General features: G+C 38.6%; 1 protein-coding gene across 7 annotated transcripts in view; it reads left to right on the forward strand.

Annotated features, from left to right (window-relative positions):
- The window catches only part of rai14 (retinoic acid induced 14), a 51259-nt gene extending 33613 nt beyond the window's left edge, over nucleotides 1-17646 (forward strand). For 4 of the 7 annotated variants that reach the window (XM_066712134.1, XM_066712137.1, XM_066712135.1 and 1 more), the window contains exons 8-18: nucleotides 3924-4030; nucleotides 7730-7896; nucleotides 8920-8951; nucleotides 9488-9574; nucleotides 10435-10533; nucleotides 11019-11138; nucleotides 11688-11789; nucleotides 12796-14403; nucleotides 14617-14766; nucleotides 15067-15132; nucleotides 15348-17646. In XM_066712134.1, coding sequence (XP_066568231.1) covers nucleotides 3924-4030; nucleotides 7730-7896; nucleotides 8920-8951; nucleotides 9488-9574; nucleotides 10435-10533; nucleotides 11019-11138; nucleotides 11688-11789; nucleotides 12796-14403; nucleotides 14617-14766; nucleotides 15067-15132; nucleotides 15348-15425 — 2616 coding nt within the window. In that variant the 3' untranslated portion in view covers nucleotides 15426-17646. The remainder of the gene's footprint in view (nucleotides 1-3923; nucleotides 4031-7729; nucleotides 7897-8919; nucleotides 8952-9487; nucleotides 9575-10434; nucleotides 10534-11018; nucleotides 11139-11687; nucleotides 11790-12795; nucleotides 14404-14616; nucleotides 14767-15066; nucleotides 15133-15347) is intronic. The other 3 variants (XM_066712138.1, XM_066712140.1, XM_066712141.1) reach the window with 3 other exon arrangements.
- Nucleotides 17647-17656: the final 10 nt, after the last annotated feature.

A 17656-nucleotide genomic window follows, 5' to 3' on the forward strand; every position in this document is an offset into this window, starting at 1 on the left:
CACAGGTTTAAAGGCTGATCAAAGATTTCAGTAATACAAGATTTGATACTACTGACTTGCTGGAACTTTTTTCTTTCTTGGATCACTCCTGTCCTTTGCCAGAACTAAGTTTTTAATATAATATATGATATCATCATCCTCAGCCTTTATCAATCCCTTATTAATGAAGGCATCCCCAAGATGCCTGCTTTGATATATATATATATTTCTCATGTCACGCCTGCAGAGTTTATTATTTAATCTTCCCATCTTTTATGTGTGTATTATAGGCTTTTTAATATTTAAGGGTTAGTCACAACTCTACCCCAACTCCCGTTTTGTATTCCTAATATTTGTAGCAGGACAGAATATATGTGTCTGGCTTGTTAATGTACACACTAATCTAGTTAATTTACTTGATTTACTGTTTTTGTTTGTTTGTTAATAGTGGCATCTTTGCATTATATACTTTTTATGAGCTGTGTTCTCGCTGTGTCCTGTACACATCCTGGTATCACTAGGGTATGAATCGCCAGAACAAGCTTAGCGGCAGTGGAACATTTTTCTTCCAGTCTGTACCTCCCTCACAGTGGGTGATGCTGTAGATTGTGGTTGTGTTACTGGCAGACACCCTGTCCAATCAGCTGCTGTCCAGATGGCAAAGAAGGCCTTCGCTGCCTGGGCTGATAATCCTGTTTTCAACCTGGCAGGAGAGAGGCTGTTAAACGGGGCATCTTTTCCGGGGTCTTGATGAGGGTTTTATGGGAATAGTGGTGTAGGTCTGTGCAGGATTAAGGCAACCTAGCTCGAAAAGGATTATAACATTTAGAAAGGAACATGACTTGTGTCTGAGCAGTTCATGCTTGGCACAGGTGTGAAGCTTGGCCTTCTGGGATATCTGGAGATGTGATGGAACTGAATCAAGAAGGTGGAATTCTGTAAAGATGCATAGTCTTCCATTCGAGTCCCCTTACAGAACGGCAAAGCACAGCTGATAACATCCAAGTACAACCAAAGTTTCTAACTAGCTCTACAAAGCCTCTTAATCCCAGCCTTGGCAGCACACACAAAACATTCCATAAATCTATTTAAAAAAAAAAAAAAACAATGGGCACAGTCATTCAAATCTGAATGTGAAACTGAAATGTAAGGTGTTTTAGGGAGAGTATTTAAAGATATTTCTGTACCATTCTAAACATTGCATTCCTTGATGGAAATGCCGGGTTGCTGTGTATTTTAATACAAACTGCTACACAAAAGCTCTCGCTGCTGGTGTTTGCTGTCAGACACTGTGCAGTTGTGTATTGATATGGTAGTATGAGAATGATTAAAACAATGGAACAAATAATGCCATGATTGTTCACTGCCTGGATCTCTCTTCAAGCTCGTGCTAAAGAAGATGTTTCGTCGGCATCTCCAGTATATTTGCCATTTTCTTTCTAAGAAGTTTTCCCAAGATGTTCTTTGTCACTCCTGATTTTTATTAAAGGTTTTCTGGCAGCAATTTCCACACAAGAAAGATGAATGGCAGCTATTAACGTGGTGGGGAGCTGTTAGACCCAGGAACTCCTTAGCAGTCCATTATCTAGGTCTTTAAAGCTATTCCCCTGTCAGCCCTCACAATGAAATTACTATTATGAACTGACTTTATACGCGGTTTCAAATATAGTTCCCTGCGAACACTTTGAATAGTTCACTTAAACACTTTCTGGTGACTTTAACACTTATCAGTTTATCATGACATTTGAAGAGACCACATCTGGAAAGTATTGAAGTGCAGATTCAGAAACTTAACAAATGACAGCACTTGACATGACATTTGGTATTTTATAGATCGATAGATCTAGAGATATAGACAAAAATGTTAATAAAGTGTTCCTTCAATGACAAATTTTAAAATAATAAAGCTAGAAACTTGGCAGTCTCCTATTTGCAGTGAGGCACAGAAACCTGCATTAAATGTGTCCAAATACTTGAGTGATTTGTAGTTTGGCAACAGCCATTACTCTGCTATTTTTATCTGTTGAAATATGTGCTATATTTGGAGATCTTTTTTTCAGATAGCTCAGACCTCAGCCTAGCTGCACACATCTAAGGAATAACTGAATTAATCCATATTTTATACATTCTTGCGTTTTATTATTGAACACACTTTATGATTCAAATAATGTATTACAAAAAATGAAAAATTAATCTCCACATTTGAGTTTTGAGTAATGTTTTCTTTATATATTGGGGAAAAAAAAAAAAAATGTTGCCTGATGATATAAAAGTAGTCTCTTGTCTCTCTGTGTCCTGTACAAGAGCCATGTGTTTGATTGCCTCTGGCTTGGATAAACATACTGATAAGCATGTGTACACCCTAATTTGCCTCTCGTATTGTTTAAAGGTTCTTATTTTTGATCCCTGTGTTGATGTAAACATGCCAATATGCATTCTTTGTATTCTGCACAGCTAGTAACTCTTGTTTCTCCAGGGGCTGCAGCCATGTGCATAGCGCTCCTACACTCTGTACTGTGTTTCTGAGCATCTGGAACATCTTGGAAAGAAGTCCTTTTTTGTTTTCCGCCCTCCTAAACCGCAGAAAAGATTTTCCATGTAATGAACCGGCAACTGCATTGACAACTGTATGCCCTCTACAAATACAGGGTATTTATTAGAATAACAGTCTCTGGCACATACATACCTAACATTATAAATGGCAGGTTATTATTTTGAGTCATGTTCATGCCACATGGGCCGGAGAAGAGGCACCACATTGGTGCCTTAAATTTCCTTTTTTCTTTTTATAAACTATGACATTTACACCAGCTGGACAAAAAAATAAAATTGAAAACATTTCTCACTTTCATTTGACATGGGGGACAGATCTGTTGAGATAAGCTGGTTTCTTGAACCAATGTAGCAAAAGGGAGAAACAAAACAACTGCTAAATGCTAAACCTGTGACAGGAGGACAGTATTATCACTCACTGCATTGCTGTTTGAAGGTTACTGTGGTATCTTAAAAAGATAAAAGAAGCAATGTTGCTATTACAAAAGGGTCATGTAGAGATGGTTGTGCATTTTTTTAGATAACAACTTGGTCTTTAGGTTTCATGATTGTTAGATTTTAATATTTTAAAGAATATATAAGTGGCATACATTTCTGGTACGAGGATAAATGCTACATTATCACAGTGAATAACTGACTCTGCCATCTGTGGTGGCTTGGTGTGACCTTTTCACTTTTCAAGTGGCAGTTCAAACAGCATGAGGACTTCAGAAACATTGCCATTGGCTAAGTAACCCTGTCTGCTCTGCATACGTCCTTCGTATGCACAGTGGTTTTACACTGATTATCTGGTCAATCATGGGGATAATGCTAAAACACGCCAAAGGGTATATGCAAGTGACTTGGCTTCTTGAAACTAATTTCACTTCTAAGCTTCCAGCTTCCATATGTTTTTTCTCTCCCAGGAAGGTGAACAGATGTGTTGCCATAGCTTGCGAATAGGTTTATTTTTTTTTAATTTTTTTTTTTTTAATTTGTGTTTGAAGGTAGAGATTGCTGCTTGAAGGCAACTTCTGACCAGACCTGTGAGAATAGCTCAGAATCCTTCAGAATCGCTTTTCATAGTGAAAAGTACACTTGAGATATAGGATTCATAAACAAACAAGGACACAGAGACATTAAATATGTACTTATTTCCTTCCTTTGGGTCACTAACCTTTGAAGGCTTTCACTCCTCTGAACTTTGACCTGGTTCAGTTTATAATGGGTTTATGCTGAGCTCACAGTTGCTCCTAACTGGTGTTGCATCCAATACAGAAATAGTAGATTGCATATGGAGACATATTCACCTCTGTACTGAGATGCACTTGCACCCCTGCCAACGTAGGAAATAAATGAATGCCAATGAATGGATTGAACATGCAGTTGCTCAGATGTTTGTCTTTCTTCAGGATGGAAACACTCCTCTCCTGCTGTCGGCCAGGCATGCCCAAGCAGATGCGTGCAGGAGCCTGGTCGAGCACGGGGCAGACATCAACGCCTGCGACAAGAATGGAAGGTAGTTACCCTTGCCTGCTTCATAGACCATTATTTAAGTGTTATGTGGTAATACAACATCATTCCAGACGCTTCACTCTGAACATGCTAAGGTAACCTGGCTTAGTAATCATGTATAACACAGCTGAAGGTTTCACATGACACATAAAATAACCACCCAGACTATATACTAAACGAGAACAAGATGTGTATGGCAAATTGCTCTAGCCTTCACTTCTCCTGTGTTGCAAGTTCACAGAAACCCCGGTTAGCCCACACCTTTAAACACTAACAGTGAAGGATTAGTATAGAACTACATTCAACATAGACACATGATGTAGAATTATTTTGTCAGCTTTGCAAGACAATTTAAATAATGGTCTGGTCTGGCAAAAAGTGTCAAAACATATTCTTTATCAAAACCTCTCACATGTTGAGGAAGCTGATATCAGTTTTCCTTTTAGCCATAAAGCTGTCTGGCTGGCAGATGGCACACATTGACTGGCAGGAGGCTGACACCGTCATTTGTAACATATAATATGTATAATGGATGATTTAAATAGTGGTGTGAAAAGAATGTTTTTAATGCAGCACTTTAAAATCATCTGGGGTTTCTATGTATAATTCATGGAAAAAAAAAGGATCAAAAGATCATAGAAAGGATCGAATATATTCCCCATGCTGTACACTGGGTTTGTGGTTTAGGCTATTAATCTCATTCCTCCAATATTTCATTTCAGACGCATAGCAGGGAGGGTGCTCTTTTACTGGACGGACATAATCTCATTTTTTTTTTTTTTTTTTTTTTTAGCTTAGACTCAAATTCTCTTCACTGTGACATGACATTGTTTTTATGGTCCATTTCACATTATGTGAAGGAAAAACACTTCTATACATGTACAGTGAGGGAAAAAAGAATTTGATCCCTTGCGGATTTTGTACGTTTGCCCACTGACAGAAATGATCAGTCTATAATTTTGATGGTAGGTGTATTTTAACAGTGAGAGACAGAATAACAACAAAAAAATCCAGAAAAACGCATTTCAAAAAAGTTATAAATTGTTTTACATGTTAATGAGGGAAATAAGTATTTGATCCCTTCGACTTAGTACTTGGTGGTAAAACCCTTGTTGGCAATCACAGAGGTCAGACGTTTCTTGTAGTTGACCCAGTTCTCCTCTGAATCATTCAGATGTTCATTGGCAAACTTCAGACGGGCCTGTACATGTGCTTTCTTGAGCAGGGGGACCTTGCGGGCGCTGCAGGATTTCAGTCCTTCATGGCGTAGTGTGTTACCAATTGTTTTCTTGGTGACTATGGTCCCAGCTGCCTTGAGATCATTAACAAGATCCTCCCGTGTAGTTCTGGGCTGATTCCTCACCGTTCTCATGATCATTGAAACTCCACGAGGTGAGATCTTGCATGGAGCCCCAGACCGAGGGAGACTGACAGTTATTTTGTGTTTCTTCCATTTGCAAATAATCGCACCAACTGTTGGCACCTTCTCACCAAGCTGCTTGGCGATGGTCTTGTAGCCCATTCCAGCCTTGTGTAGGTCTACAATCTTGTCCCTGACATCCTTGGACAGCTCTTTGCTCTTGGCCATGGTGGAGAGTTTGGAATCTGATTGATCGCTTCTGTGGACAGGTGTCTTTCATACAGGTAACGAGCTGAGATTAGGAGAGTCCCTTTAAGAGAGTGCTCCTAATCTCAGCTCGTTACCTGTATAAAAGACACCTGGGAGCCAGAAATCTTGCTGATTGATAGGGGATCAAATACTTATTTCCCTCATTGACATGCAAATCAATTTATAACTTTTTTGAAATGCGTTTTTCTGGATTTTTGTTGTTGTTATTCTGTCTCTCACTGTTAAAATACACCTACCATTACAATTATAGACTGATCATTTCTTTGTCAGTGGGCAAACGTACAAAATCAGCAGGGGATCAAGTACTTTTTTCCCTCACTGTATGTATATAGAGAGATGGATAGATATGCACCCTTTAACCAGTCTGGGCCATAAAAGCCTGTAGTTCTTGCAAAGTTGCAATAGGCTTCATGGTAGCCTCTCTGATCGGTCTCTGTCTGGCTCGGTCATCCAGTTTGGAGTGACGGTCTGACCTAGGCAGGGTCTTGGTGGTGCCACACACAACTTTGTCCCAGAGTCCTTTTGAAACTCCTTGGTGCTCATGGTTGTCTTTGCTTTCAAATACAATACCCAGCAGAGGGAACCTACAGGAACTGCTGAATTAGGCAGCACTGTTGAGTAGTGGTTAGGGCTCTGGACTCATAACTGGAAGGTTGTGAATTCAAATCCCAGGTGGGCAGTGCTTGTTGTATCCTTGAGCAAGGTACTTCAATTAGATTGCTCCAGTAAAATACCCAGCTGTACAAATGGGTACAAATGTAATTTGCCCTGGATAAGAGCATCTGCTAAATGACAAATAATGTAATGTAATGCTAAACTCATGTGAATTACTAGAATTTTACACAGGTGGAGGCCACTTAACATAGTGTGATTTTGAAGTTCATTGCTCACACCTGATCTAATTTAAGATTGCTATTACAAAGGGATGGACACTTATTCAACCAAGGTATTTCAGTTTTTAATTTATAAATCTACAAATGTCTAGAATATTTTTTTCACTCAGAAGTTGTAGGTGTGTATTTTAATTCCAGGCTATAAGACCACAAAAAGTGACAATTTTGAAAGGGGGCGTAGACTTCCTATAGGCTCTGTATATATAGCAGGTTTTTTTAGATGTATCTTTTTTTTTTTTTTTTTTTTAAGTCTGAGATTAATCAGATCTCAGATTTTCACTCTTCTGTTTCTGTCAAAGGCTTCTTTGTTTTACACACAAACATAGACCTGCCGTAAAGTCCCATCCTATCTGCAATTAGGTGGTGAGTCAGAGGTTATTTTAATCCCAGCATAGGACCCAAACCTGTGTGAAGTAAATAGTGAGATAAATTCCACTTGAGGTGAATTAATTTTATTTACAATTACTTTGTTTGTACAGCTATCCATCTGAATTCAATCTGAAGGCCAGGAGACCAGTGCCTTTATTTTGTTCTACGTGTTCGCTATTGAAATGTATTTTAGTTCTGCAGCTCATTGCATCTTGTGATGTATTTTTTGTCTGTTATGCCACACTGCAATATGCAACCTCAGCACTAACTGTGTGGGTTATATTTTTTACTTCCTTGTTGAATGTTGTGCCATGTCTATATGACCAAAATAGTTGAACAGCCATTATTAGTTACAAATTGCCCATGAACAGCTATGCCTTTCAACAGTGATGGGATAAGGTGGCGTTACAGGCATGTTAATGAATAAGTTCTATAGTTATTATGAATTTGAGGTATTGGTCATGTTAATTATTAAACTGCTCAGTAGAGCTGTGTTCAGTCCAACAGACCCAAAACTGTCCAGTAATGTTTCCATTGTATTTCCGCATCTCATTTCTCAGTGCCAAGTGACTTACATTCATTATCTTGTTAGAAATACTGGTTTAGTATAGTTGTCCAGCCACTCATTTATAACCACCTACTCAGATATGTACACCATTAACATGTTTTAATGGTAAATTAAACTTACATGCAGTGCTCCAACAATCAGGCACTGTTGGGTCTTTACACTTTGTTGAATGAAAAAAAGCGAAGACTATCCGGTGGACAGCAGGCAGAGGTCATTGATGTATGTGTGTCCTTGTTTCTGCAGGACAGCGGTGATGCTGGCCAGCGAGAGCAGCAGTGTGCCCACAGTGCAGGTCCTCATTGAGAAGGGGGCTGACCTAACCCTGACGGACTCGCTCGGCCATGACGTGCTGCACTACGCCAAGCTCTCCGGGAACCCAGAGGTCAAGAGCCTGCTGCAGGTCACACTGGGTAAGCCGTGCCCCGATTCCGGTATTTAATATAATATAATACTCTGGACAGTATTAGTTCATCTGTGTTTTCAGGTGTACTTCCAGCAGGGAGCATGTTTTATTTCACCTGAACATGAGACCCCATTTTCTTTTTCAAGTAAAAGCTAGGGTTTGAGTTACTGAGGATGACTTTTCCACGATTGACTGGAATAAATCCCCCAGCACCCTCCCTGCTTTTTTGTGTGTATTTAATCATGGAGTAGAAGTCACAACTGGTAATTTAATCTTTATTTTGTTCAAATATACATTTGCTTTGATCAATGAGAGGTATTGTTTGTTCATTAAGTACATGAAAAAGCAGGAAAACATATCCCCCAAAAAAACAAAACACATTATGGGTCAACTGGCATATACATTTAACACACACAATACACATGCTTAACAGCTGTGTTTGTGTTACACAGGAAAAAAATAACACGCATAATGTAAATGTAATGTGCTTTGTTAATTTCTGTGATAGTTTGTCTAAACAAGGCGTTTGCTTTCACCTTGTGGCCAGTGTTGTAATCGCACCGCAAACTGCCTTTCCCTCTCAGCACAGCACTTTCTCTTAATAAACACTGACATCTGCTGGTTTGAAGTGAGACATTGCACTCTCCAGGAATCCATCTATATGCTAGAAAACAAAGGCTTTTCAATGGATTTAAATGTCCAACATCCACTGTTGACTCCATCCAAGGTTTAAGAACTTGGTGACTTTTAAATCTTATTTCTGTACAGGACAAAATTTCCTCTCTGTCTCCAAGACAAATTGTTAATATTCCTGACCTACACTTGTGAAAATTAATATTAATTTCATTTCTCATTTTCATTTTCCATCCCCAAGCAAATTTAGCTGAGGAGAAACAAGGGAGATCTGGATTGAAAGCCTCTACCTATTAATAATTTCACACAATTTATATTTGTGGTTATCAATGAATAACTTCCAAGGATCATTTTGTATCACTGGTAATTTTTTTTTCTTTATTTACAAATGTTTCAGGAACAGAAAAGACGACACCCAAACAAATCCAGGTAATATTAATTTCAGTATACAGTTCTGTTCTACGGGCTTCATTGGTCCTTGTTCATATTGAAAGGAGCATTTTATCATGTGCATAATAATAATAAAAAAAAAAACCTCTTAAAAAGTCATGCCCCAAAAGGAAATCCTTTATCAGTATGTTTTATTAAAGACCCTTAGTGGCCAATTCCTGCATTTGCAATGTTTCATTGTATGTGTTGTAAGTGTTTGCTTTAGCAATACAGGTTTTTTGATGGGCTGTGGGAATCTAGTGAATGATTTATAGATCTTTCAAGATTTTGTTTTGTTTTGTTTTTACAAGGAAGAACAGTTCAGGGTGTCTGAGGCTGCCTTTCTCTTCCAGCTCTGATCTTGCTTTTATATCTCCAAGAGCATGTCACATTGAGCATGCGCTCCTGAATGCCAAGACACACCTTTCAGAGTCTTTGCAAAAACAAAAATGGTTCTTGATTTTCATCTAATTACTAACCTGACTAAACATTCCTGGATCTTTTATTTTTATTTACTCTGACTCTTAAAATTTTAGCATGATCAAGTCACTAAGTTAAATGAGGAGAGAAGCACAACTCCCAAAAAGCGAAAAGCACCACCTCCGCCTCTTAGCCCTCCTCAGGTAAATGCATGTCTGTCTGTCCAGTGATATGCTCTGTCCCTCTCTGGAATTAATCTCTACTTTCAGTCTCAGCGTTACCAGAATGTAGTCCAGGGATCGACACCTAAGAGCTGTTTGGTTTTCTTTTCATGCAAGTAGGAAATAAATACATTTAAATAACCTTCAGTAACATTCATTGTTTTTATACATTTTATTTGGGTAAAGTAATTCTAAACATAATTTAATATAAGTATTGTTGTAGAATAACAGTGTATAAAATATCCATTGCATGTCAACATACAGTCCCAGACAAAGATTGGCTAACTCCATCACAAATAACAATTTGATTAGGATTTTTTTAATAATAATTCTCATTCTGTTAACAAAATATTCCAAATATTCTCCAACCTTCACTATATTAGTATTTCCTTTTTATCTTCAACTGCTTTGTAAATCTTTTAGGATTTGTTGAATCCATTAAGCAAGTTTGAGATGTAAAGTTTATCTCCCCAGAGAAATGTCTACATAGTGTCTGTGTTTGTGTATATATGGTGTTTCTGGCATTGACTTCATTTGCACAGGGCTTAGTCTGGTATTCATCACCGACCGCACTGCCTGTATGGTATTTTTTGTTGCAGTCGTCTTCAGACGGGCTTTGAACTTACAGCCCAAAAGTTAGAAAGGTATCAAAACTATCCTAATATTTAAGCTTAAGTTTCCCACAATTGATGATCTCAGATCTCTCATTAAAGCCAGTGTTGAATAGATTGTCCACCCAGCTATTACCACTCAATGTAAATGCTGTGTTATTGAGTATATAGTGATATAGTAGTAATGGATAGCAAATGTATGTATATATTTTTATTTTTAATTCTTTACAGAACTACCAGTCAAGTGATTTTTCTTCTCCACCATATATGACCCCAACTCAGACTCCACTGTCCACTAAAGATGATTCGTTCATGGAATTCTCTCTTAAGGTCATTTTTAATTAATTCCTTTCACTTTTAATTCAATTATAATTGAAAGCAGATGTTTAAAAGTGATGTGGTTGCAGTTGTTGCGTGTCTTTAGAGGCCCCACTGTCCCTGACCTCCTCCGAGCATCTGCTCGAGACACACCTGTTCAGACTGTACCTGTAACACTAATCTCCTGGTCAGCTCAGCTCTCTTGCTTTTAGGCACTTTCTTAATAAACCTTGCTCCTTGTGTATCTTTTAGCACTTTAGTGCAAGTTCTCCTGTTCCTATGCCTACCCCATCCCTTGGCACACACCGGGGACACAGCTCTATTACACTTGTTAGCGCATGTGTACTATGATTTGTGCGTATTGTCTTTTGCATGGATTGTATTATTGACTGCACTTTGTCATGTTTTGAAAATGTTTCTTGTGAAAACTGTAAGTCGCCCTGGGTAAGGGCATCTGCTAAGAAATACATTACAATAACATGTGTTTTATGTTAAAGGGGGATGAATTGAAAAGTATTGCACTGAAAGAAGAAATTGAAAAGCTTGTAGAAGAGAGGAATACGCTGGTGGATACGATTCAAGATTTGAAACAGCTTCTTAAACACACACAGCCTGATGCAAGTGCCTATTTCATGTGTATTTAAATTTTTCAGAAACTGCTATAGGGATAATTATGTGAAATGAATGCCATCAAAATAAACTGTCAAAGAAAAACACTACTGAGCCCTGAAAGCCTCATTAGGAACTGCATTTAGGGCTCAGATTATTCTTTAAGAACAATTCTGTTCATGTTTGTTTTTTTCTTTTTGGTTTGTTTGGTTTTCAACATCCCCAGCGAAGGCGTCTTAGTTTTTAATAATCAGTATAAATGGTTATAAAGATTGTTAACTTTCCCTTTTTTTGCTTTAATTAATAATTTGACAATATGACGTTATAATTAAACACAGGAACAGTTCTATTAAAAAAAGTTATTGATAAAGAACTTTCCTTTGAGTCCATTTCTTTTTAAACTTAGTCACATTATGTTTGAAAGTATATTTATGTTGGAAGTTGAACACAAAGGACATTTTATCTGATTTAAACAGGACTGAGATAAAGGTTCTGCATTTACATCCAAACTTCCTTATTTACTTATAATTAATAATTATATTAATTTCTTCTCATAGATGGCACATAATGGGAATGAAGAGGAAAGCGTAATAATTACATTACAAGCGAAGATTGCTTCTCTTTCCCTGGAAAACCAGCAGTTGGCTCAGATTTTAAAGGTTGGTTTATAGTGGGAAGGCTGTAAAAACTAAGTAATATAAATTGTATTTTTTGAAGGGTAAATTCACAGTAAATAAATTTCACATTTAATGTTCCACATATTTTCAGTCATTGTATAAAATAAATATGTATGCTTCCAAACTCCATGTGCTTAAATGCCCACTGGGTGTTTGACTTGGGTCATTAGAAGCCACAGCAAAGGACTGTGTTTTTGTTTAATCAAAAACAAAACCAACCAAAAATAAATAAGTGTGGTGAATGAATCGGAGATGTCAAACTGGATGGAACCTGCATTCTCTGACTTCAGTTCACCCACCAAACTTATCCAAATCGAATTTTATTTGATTCCATTTATTCACCTGATAGTTATTAAAAAAACAGAAAATTAACCAGATTTTCAGGTGATCACAGGACAACAGCTTCAAGCACAGCTTAACACTGGTCGAAGTAAAGAAGTCTCAGTGTCAACTGTGAGGAGAAGACTTGGAGCTGTAGGTTTGACAGGTCGAGTGGCAGTAAGAAAGCCATTGTTAAGCTGGCAAAATAAGAAAAATTGCTTGCCTGGGCCATGAAGCACCGGCAGTGGACTGCTGAAGACTGGAAGAAGGTCTTATGGACCAATGAATTAGAATTTGAAATGTTCGGTTCATTACGCAGGGTTTTTGCCTAGTATATGCCTAGTTGGTCAGGGGTTCATCCTACAGCAAGATAATTACCCAAAACATGTGATGAACTGTACAGAAGGGTGAAAGAAAAAGCAAGCTACAAGTGCAACACAGTTGTGGGAACTTCTGCAACAGTGTTGGGAAGAACTGTCTGAACAATATTTGATTTCCATTGCAGAAGGAATACATTGAGACATTAAACTGTGTAAACTTCAATAAAACTGGAAAAATTGAGGTGTTCTAAAACTTTTCACCGGTAGTGTAATGAATTGTTCATGTCTTCTGTATAATGTCACCTAATCTGAAAAGATTATAACCATAATGTATTTGTCTTTGCTAGAAGAGATCGGCCCATCAGACTGAGGAGGACAGTTTGCGCTTTGGACGAGATGAATCTCGGCCTAACAGCTTCGATTCAAATGCATCCTTCCACTCCACAAAAGCCGACTTTGACCAGTCCACAGATTCCCACGATGTCCTGGCACAAGAAAGTGAAGAAAGTGTTTTGGAAGAGTCTACATTGGACACCAGCAACGCCTCTGTGAGACAAAAAGAGGGAGAAAAGGAGAGCGAAGAGGAGGTCAAACTACTGCGGGATGCTTTGCAAAGTCTCCAAATAAAGCTGCAAGAGTCCCAGTTAGAGAATCAGAGTCTACAAGCCAAACTTCTGCCGGCGGGCTCTGCAGATGCTCTCCAGCCCAGTTCAGAGGACTTGGTTGAAAATGTCTCTGAACTGAAGGAGAAGATCAAAGAGACGCAGTGCAAATATGAGGAGGCCATGCAGCAAGTGCTAGCCCTTAAGGCTGAAAGATGTTTGGAACCAGTCGCCTCAGATGAAAATAACACAATTCCCAACCTACAAGGATTACAAGTTATGTATGAGGATGAAATTAAAGATCTGAAGGAAAAACTGTCAAGGGCATTGGAAGAGCAGGAAAGAGATGCTAACTTGATAAAGCAATTAGAAAGCAAGCTAGAGACCATGGACAACAGGGTATCAGCAGAACAGTGTGAGGAGATGAAACAATCGTACAGCATGCTGGTAGATAACATTAACCAAGAGAAGGCCCTGCTCATTGATAAATACAAAGAGGCGCAAGAAGACATCAAAATGTTACAAGAAGCCTTGAAAGGCACAGTGCCAGTGGAAGCCGCCGCTAAAGACTTTGAAGAAATGAAAGCGGAAATGGGCCAGACCATCGACGGGCTGCAGAGGCGGCTGCTCGAACTCTCGCATTCATACAGCGAAGCCAAGAGTGAGCTGAGCGCGGCCCGAAACAGTCTGTCTACCTCTCCACTGGAGGAACAGAGGCTCAAGGAATACGTGACCAAGGAGCATCATGATCAAGTCACACAAGATTTTGCCCGCAGAATAGAGGAGATGAAGGAGGGCATCACAGAAACGGATGCCAGATATCGGGAAGCGCTGAAGGAAATCGTTCTGCTAAAGGAAGAAGCTGAAAGTCAAAAGCAGAGCTCCGTGACCATCAGCGACCACATGCAGGTAGTGTCATCTCTAGGAAGTGCAATCAAGGAGTTGGAAGCCCAAGTGGGCAAGCTCAAAGAGGAACTTTCTCAGAAGATGCTGGAGGTCGACTCATTAAAGCAGCAGTTGTCTGCAGAGAAGAGCACCTTACGGGAGGACTCGATACCCAGGAGGGCACACGAGGAACTGAAGGATGCCCTGGAAAGCGAGATAAGACAGCTGACCGTTAACTTACAGCAAGCCTTAAGGAAGCAGGATGAGTTGTCCTTAGAAGTTGCCCAAGCATGGCAGGAAGTAAAGGAAGTAAAAAATGAAAAGCAAACCATTCAGGGAATAGCGACATCTAAAGATCAAGAAAACAATGAGCTGCAGGCCAGATACAAGGAGGCTAAAGAACTTGTCAGTCATTTGAAGAAACAAGTGGAGAGTTTCTCCGACATCGAAGAAGACAAAGATAAGAAGGTACACCCCCCCCAACATCACCCCTCCAGTTATTTCTTAGTGTGTCAAGTGCCATTCTTAAATATTGAACAAGGAATTGTTAAATACATTCCGTCATACATTTATTATACACAGTCACATCTGCATATCTGTTTGACAGCATTCTCTAGATGCACACAAACAGACACTTCATTTACTGCCTTGCATTATTCAGAGGTTTTCTGTATGACACAGATTGAGGATCTGACGAAGGAAGTGAGCAAGCTGAAGGATGCGCTGAACAGTCTCTCCCAGTTGTCCTACACAACCGGCACTCCAAAGAGGCAGAACCAGCAGGTGGACTCGCTTCAGCAACAAGTGAAGCAGCTGCAGTTCCAGCTCTCAGTGAGTGCCGTGCCATGAGTGAAGGACAGGAACCTGCACTCCCTGTCATTTAAACATGCCAGCACATATACCTGTCTCAGGAGGGGGAGCATTTACTACAGACCACATGAAGGGCTTGAGTGGGGAAACGTGGGGAGGTCATTTAGTGAATACAACCCAGCAAAAAAATTACCATTTGTTAAGTTCACTCCTGTCAAAAACATTCACCTGTCAGCTGAAATGCTAATTAATATCTTGTGTCAAGGCCTAAAAAAAACAGTTATGTAATTAGTTTTGTATGTTTTTGTTTTTTCTCTGCAGGAGTCCAAAAAGCAACACCAGGAGATTGTGTCAGTTTACAGGATGCATCTTCTGTATGCTGTCCAGGTCAGGAGCACCTCAGGGTGTTTGTACAATTGATTAAACTAAAGATATGAGGTTTTGATTACTTTCCGTGTCATTTTTGTCCATGAAGCTCTTCCATTATTTATTTGATCAAGAAATGTATATAAAATTGAGTCATTTATTAATATAATGTTCTGACAATTGCCCACACCCTTAGCAATATAATCATTATTAACACTTTGTTTACTTGTGCACAGGGGCAGATGGATGAAGATGTGCAGAAAGCCCTGAAGCAGATTCTCATGATGTGCAAGATGCCCTCTCAAGCCAAGTGAGGAGAAGAGGACTGCAACTGGGACTGCAACACCTACTCAGCATTTCAAAGACCGATTAAACTGGACTGCCCTTTCCTTTTTTGGTCCAAGTCCGTCCACTACAATGCATATTGCCAATATCATCTGTGATTCTTGCACAACACACATCTTGACATGGAACAGAAGATGTGAATTTTGGTCATTTTGGTGAGAGCCAGTGCTGTAATTAAAAGTAAGTCTCTCTCACAGAAATAAATGATATCGTAAGAAACGCAGAACATTCCGCCCCCGAGTCGATCGTTCCGCCAAACATATCGCAATTTGTCACCTGACAGGCAGCATCCCTCAGCTGAAACAGCAGTTTTTCTTTAATCTACAGTGTTTATCAGGTAAATTATAAAAACTACACCTTTTATATTATAATAAATATTTTAATTATGAATTAAATAATTTATTTTTGAGCAATTCAAAGGTGCAGTCATGGCTTCCAAAAGACAAGCACATTAATATGTTTCCGCTAAGATGAAAAACTGTTCTCAGCAAAATTTGTTATTTTCTTCTTAATGAACCTTGTTTCTTGAGCATGTGTATTTATAAAACAATATTTCCTGGAAATATGCATGTTGTAAAGCTATTCTGCTTTTATTAAATGCAAACAAGGAAAACATTTGTAATATTTTTACAAAAAAACATTTATTTTCATTTGTAATAAAAACACACAGCAATCTATACCGGGCACTTTGTTGGCCCTGCTGTGTCACATCGCATGCTTTGAACAAAGGATTTTGGATTTGTGACCCTTTCATGTCACATTATTTTATAAAGCCTTTTTGCAGCAAATGTAAAACTTTTTTTTTTTTTATACAACGATCAAAGCATTAACTATTTATTAAGTGTCTTGTACTTGAATAACTACCTAATTGCAAAGCACATTGTAATCGTTGTAGGAAAAATGTGGCATTTTAAAGGAAATGTTCTGGTATTGGTTTTCTCACAGGTTTTTGTTCACCACCCTGAAAAGTGATGTTGTCTTTCTCCCCACTGCTTGGATGTTTTTTTTTTTTGTGCATGTTCAGATCTACAAAACATGAATGATTATAGAACACCAAATCTCCAGCCTCAATGGGGGAACATTCATAATGGATTTTTTTATTTTACAAATACTGTTACAGTTGGGAAGCATGGGTTGGGATTTTCACACGGCCATCCAATTTTAGTGCCATCTATCACAACACAGGAAAAGTGTAACATTACACAGATCAGATAGCGTGAGGATGTCGTACATTTCTCAACAATGTTTTTAGCTTCGTTACATTTATAAAGTATTTAAAAGGAGCTGAAGAACAATGTCCTTGTGCATTTGTTTTTCAATTCGTTGCTTTTTATTGGCCCTAATTTTGTAATTCCTTTAAAAAAAAATAATAATAATAATCAATACATATGTACTGCAGGAATTAAAGTGTTCGAGGATAAAAAATTAAATGTATAAACAATTATAAAAGGCATAACAATGGAGTCCCATGGAGGTTTGCCACGATCGCTTCACAGTTGCGTAAGGCAGTTTGTTTGAATGCTGCTTCTGGGATTAATTTTAATATTACACAGCACTTGATTTAGTCACTAGTACAGTAGGCGAAGGTCTTGGGTCGGTTTGGAAATGGAGTGAAGTTTGTATTGTGTGTTTTAAAGAATTGATTGGCTTTATATTCTTTAATAATGCCAAAGCTTGCTCTTACATTTCCTGAGATGTAACCAGTCTTTCTGGTACGACAAGAATTGCAAACAGAATGATGAACTCCTGTCTGTCTCACTCACTGGTTCCTTTAGGCACTCATCTACAGAGCATCTCGGCAGGGTCTTGCGTGTGAAGCTTTTAGAGTGAAAGCAAACGTTCAGTATTTTTGCCTTAAACGTATGCGTGCGTCCCATCCTCAGACTGTCTTCTGATTCAGGTGCTCATATGACTGACAATGCTGCAGCAGCCCGACGGACAGAGCAGGAGAGGTGCTCATGGCTTTAAGTTCGTTTACAAGTGTTTGCCATGGACAAAGGCGCTCTTTAACTTCATGGGTATGAAGTATAAATCTGTGTTGTGTTGGTATTTTTGAAAGAAGGGATATTCTTTTCAATATTTCTTGTTTTTTATGACATTGTAATAGAAAGAAGAGGAATTTGATATTTTTGTCAATCACTTTTCTTAATTGTGACAGATTTCCAGTTAAATAAAACATTGGAACTTGGATTTTGTTTTG

Source organism: Amia ocellicauda, chromosome 8, assembly GCF_036373705.1.
Source record: "Amia ocellicauda isolate fAmiCal2 chromosome 8, fAmiCal2.hap1, whole genome shotgun sequence".
Taxonomy (NCBI): domain Eukaryota; kingdom Metazoa; phylum Chordata; class Actinopteri; order Amiiformes; family Amiidae; genus Amia; species Amia ocellicauda.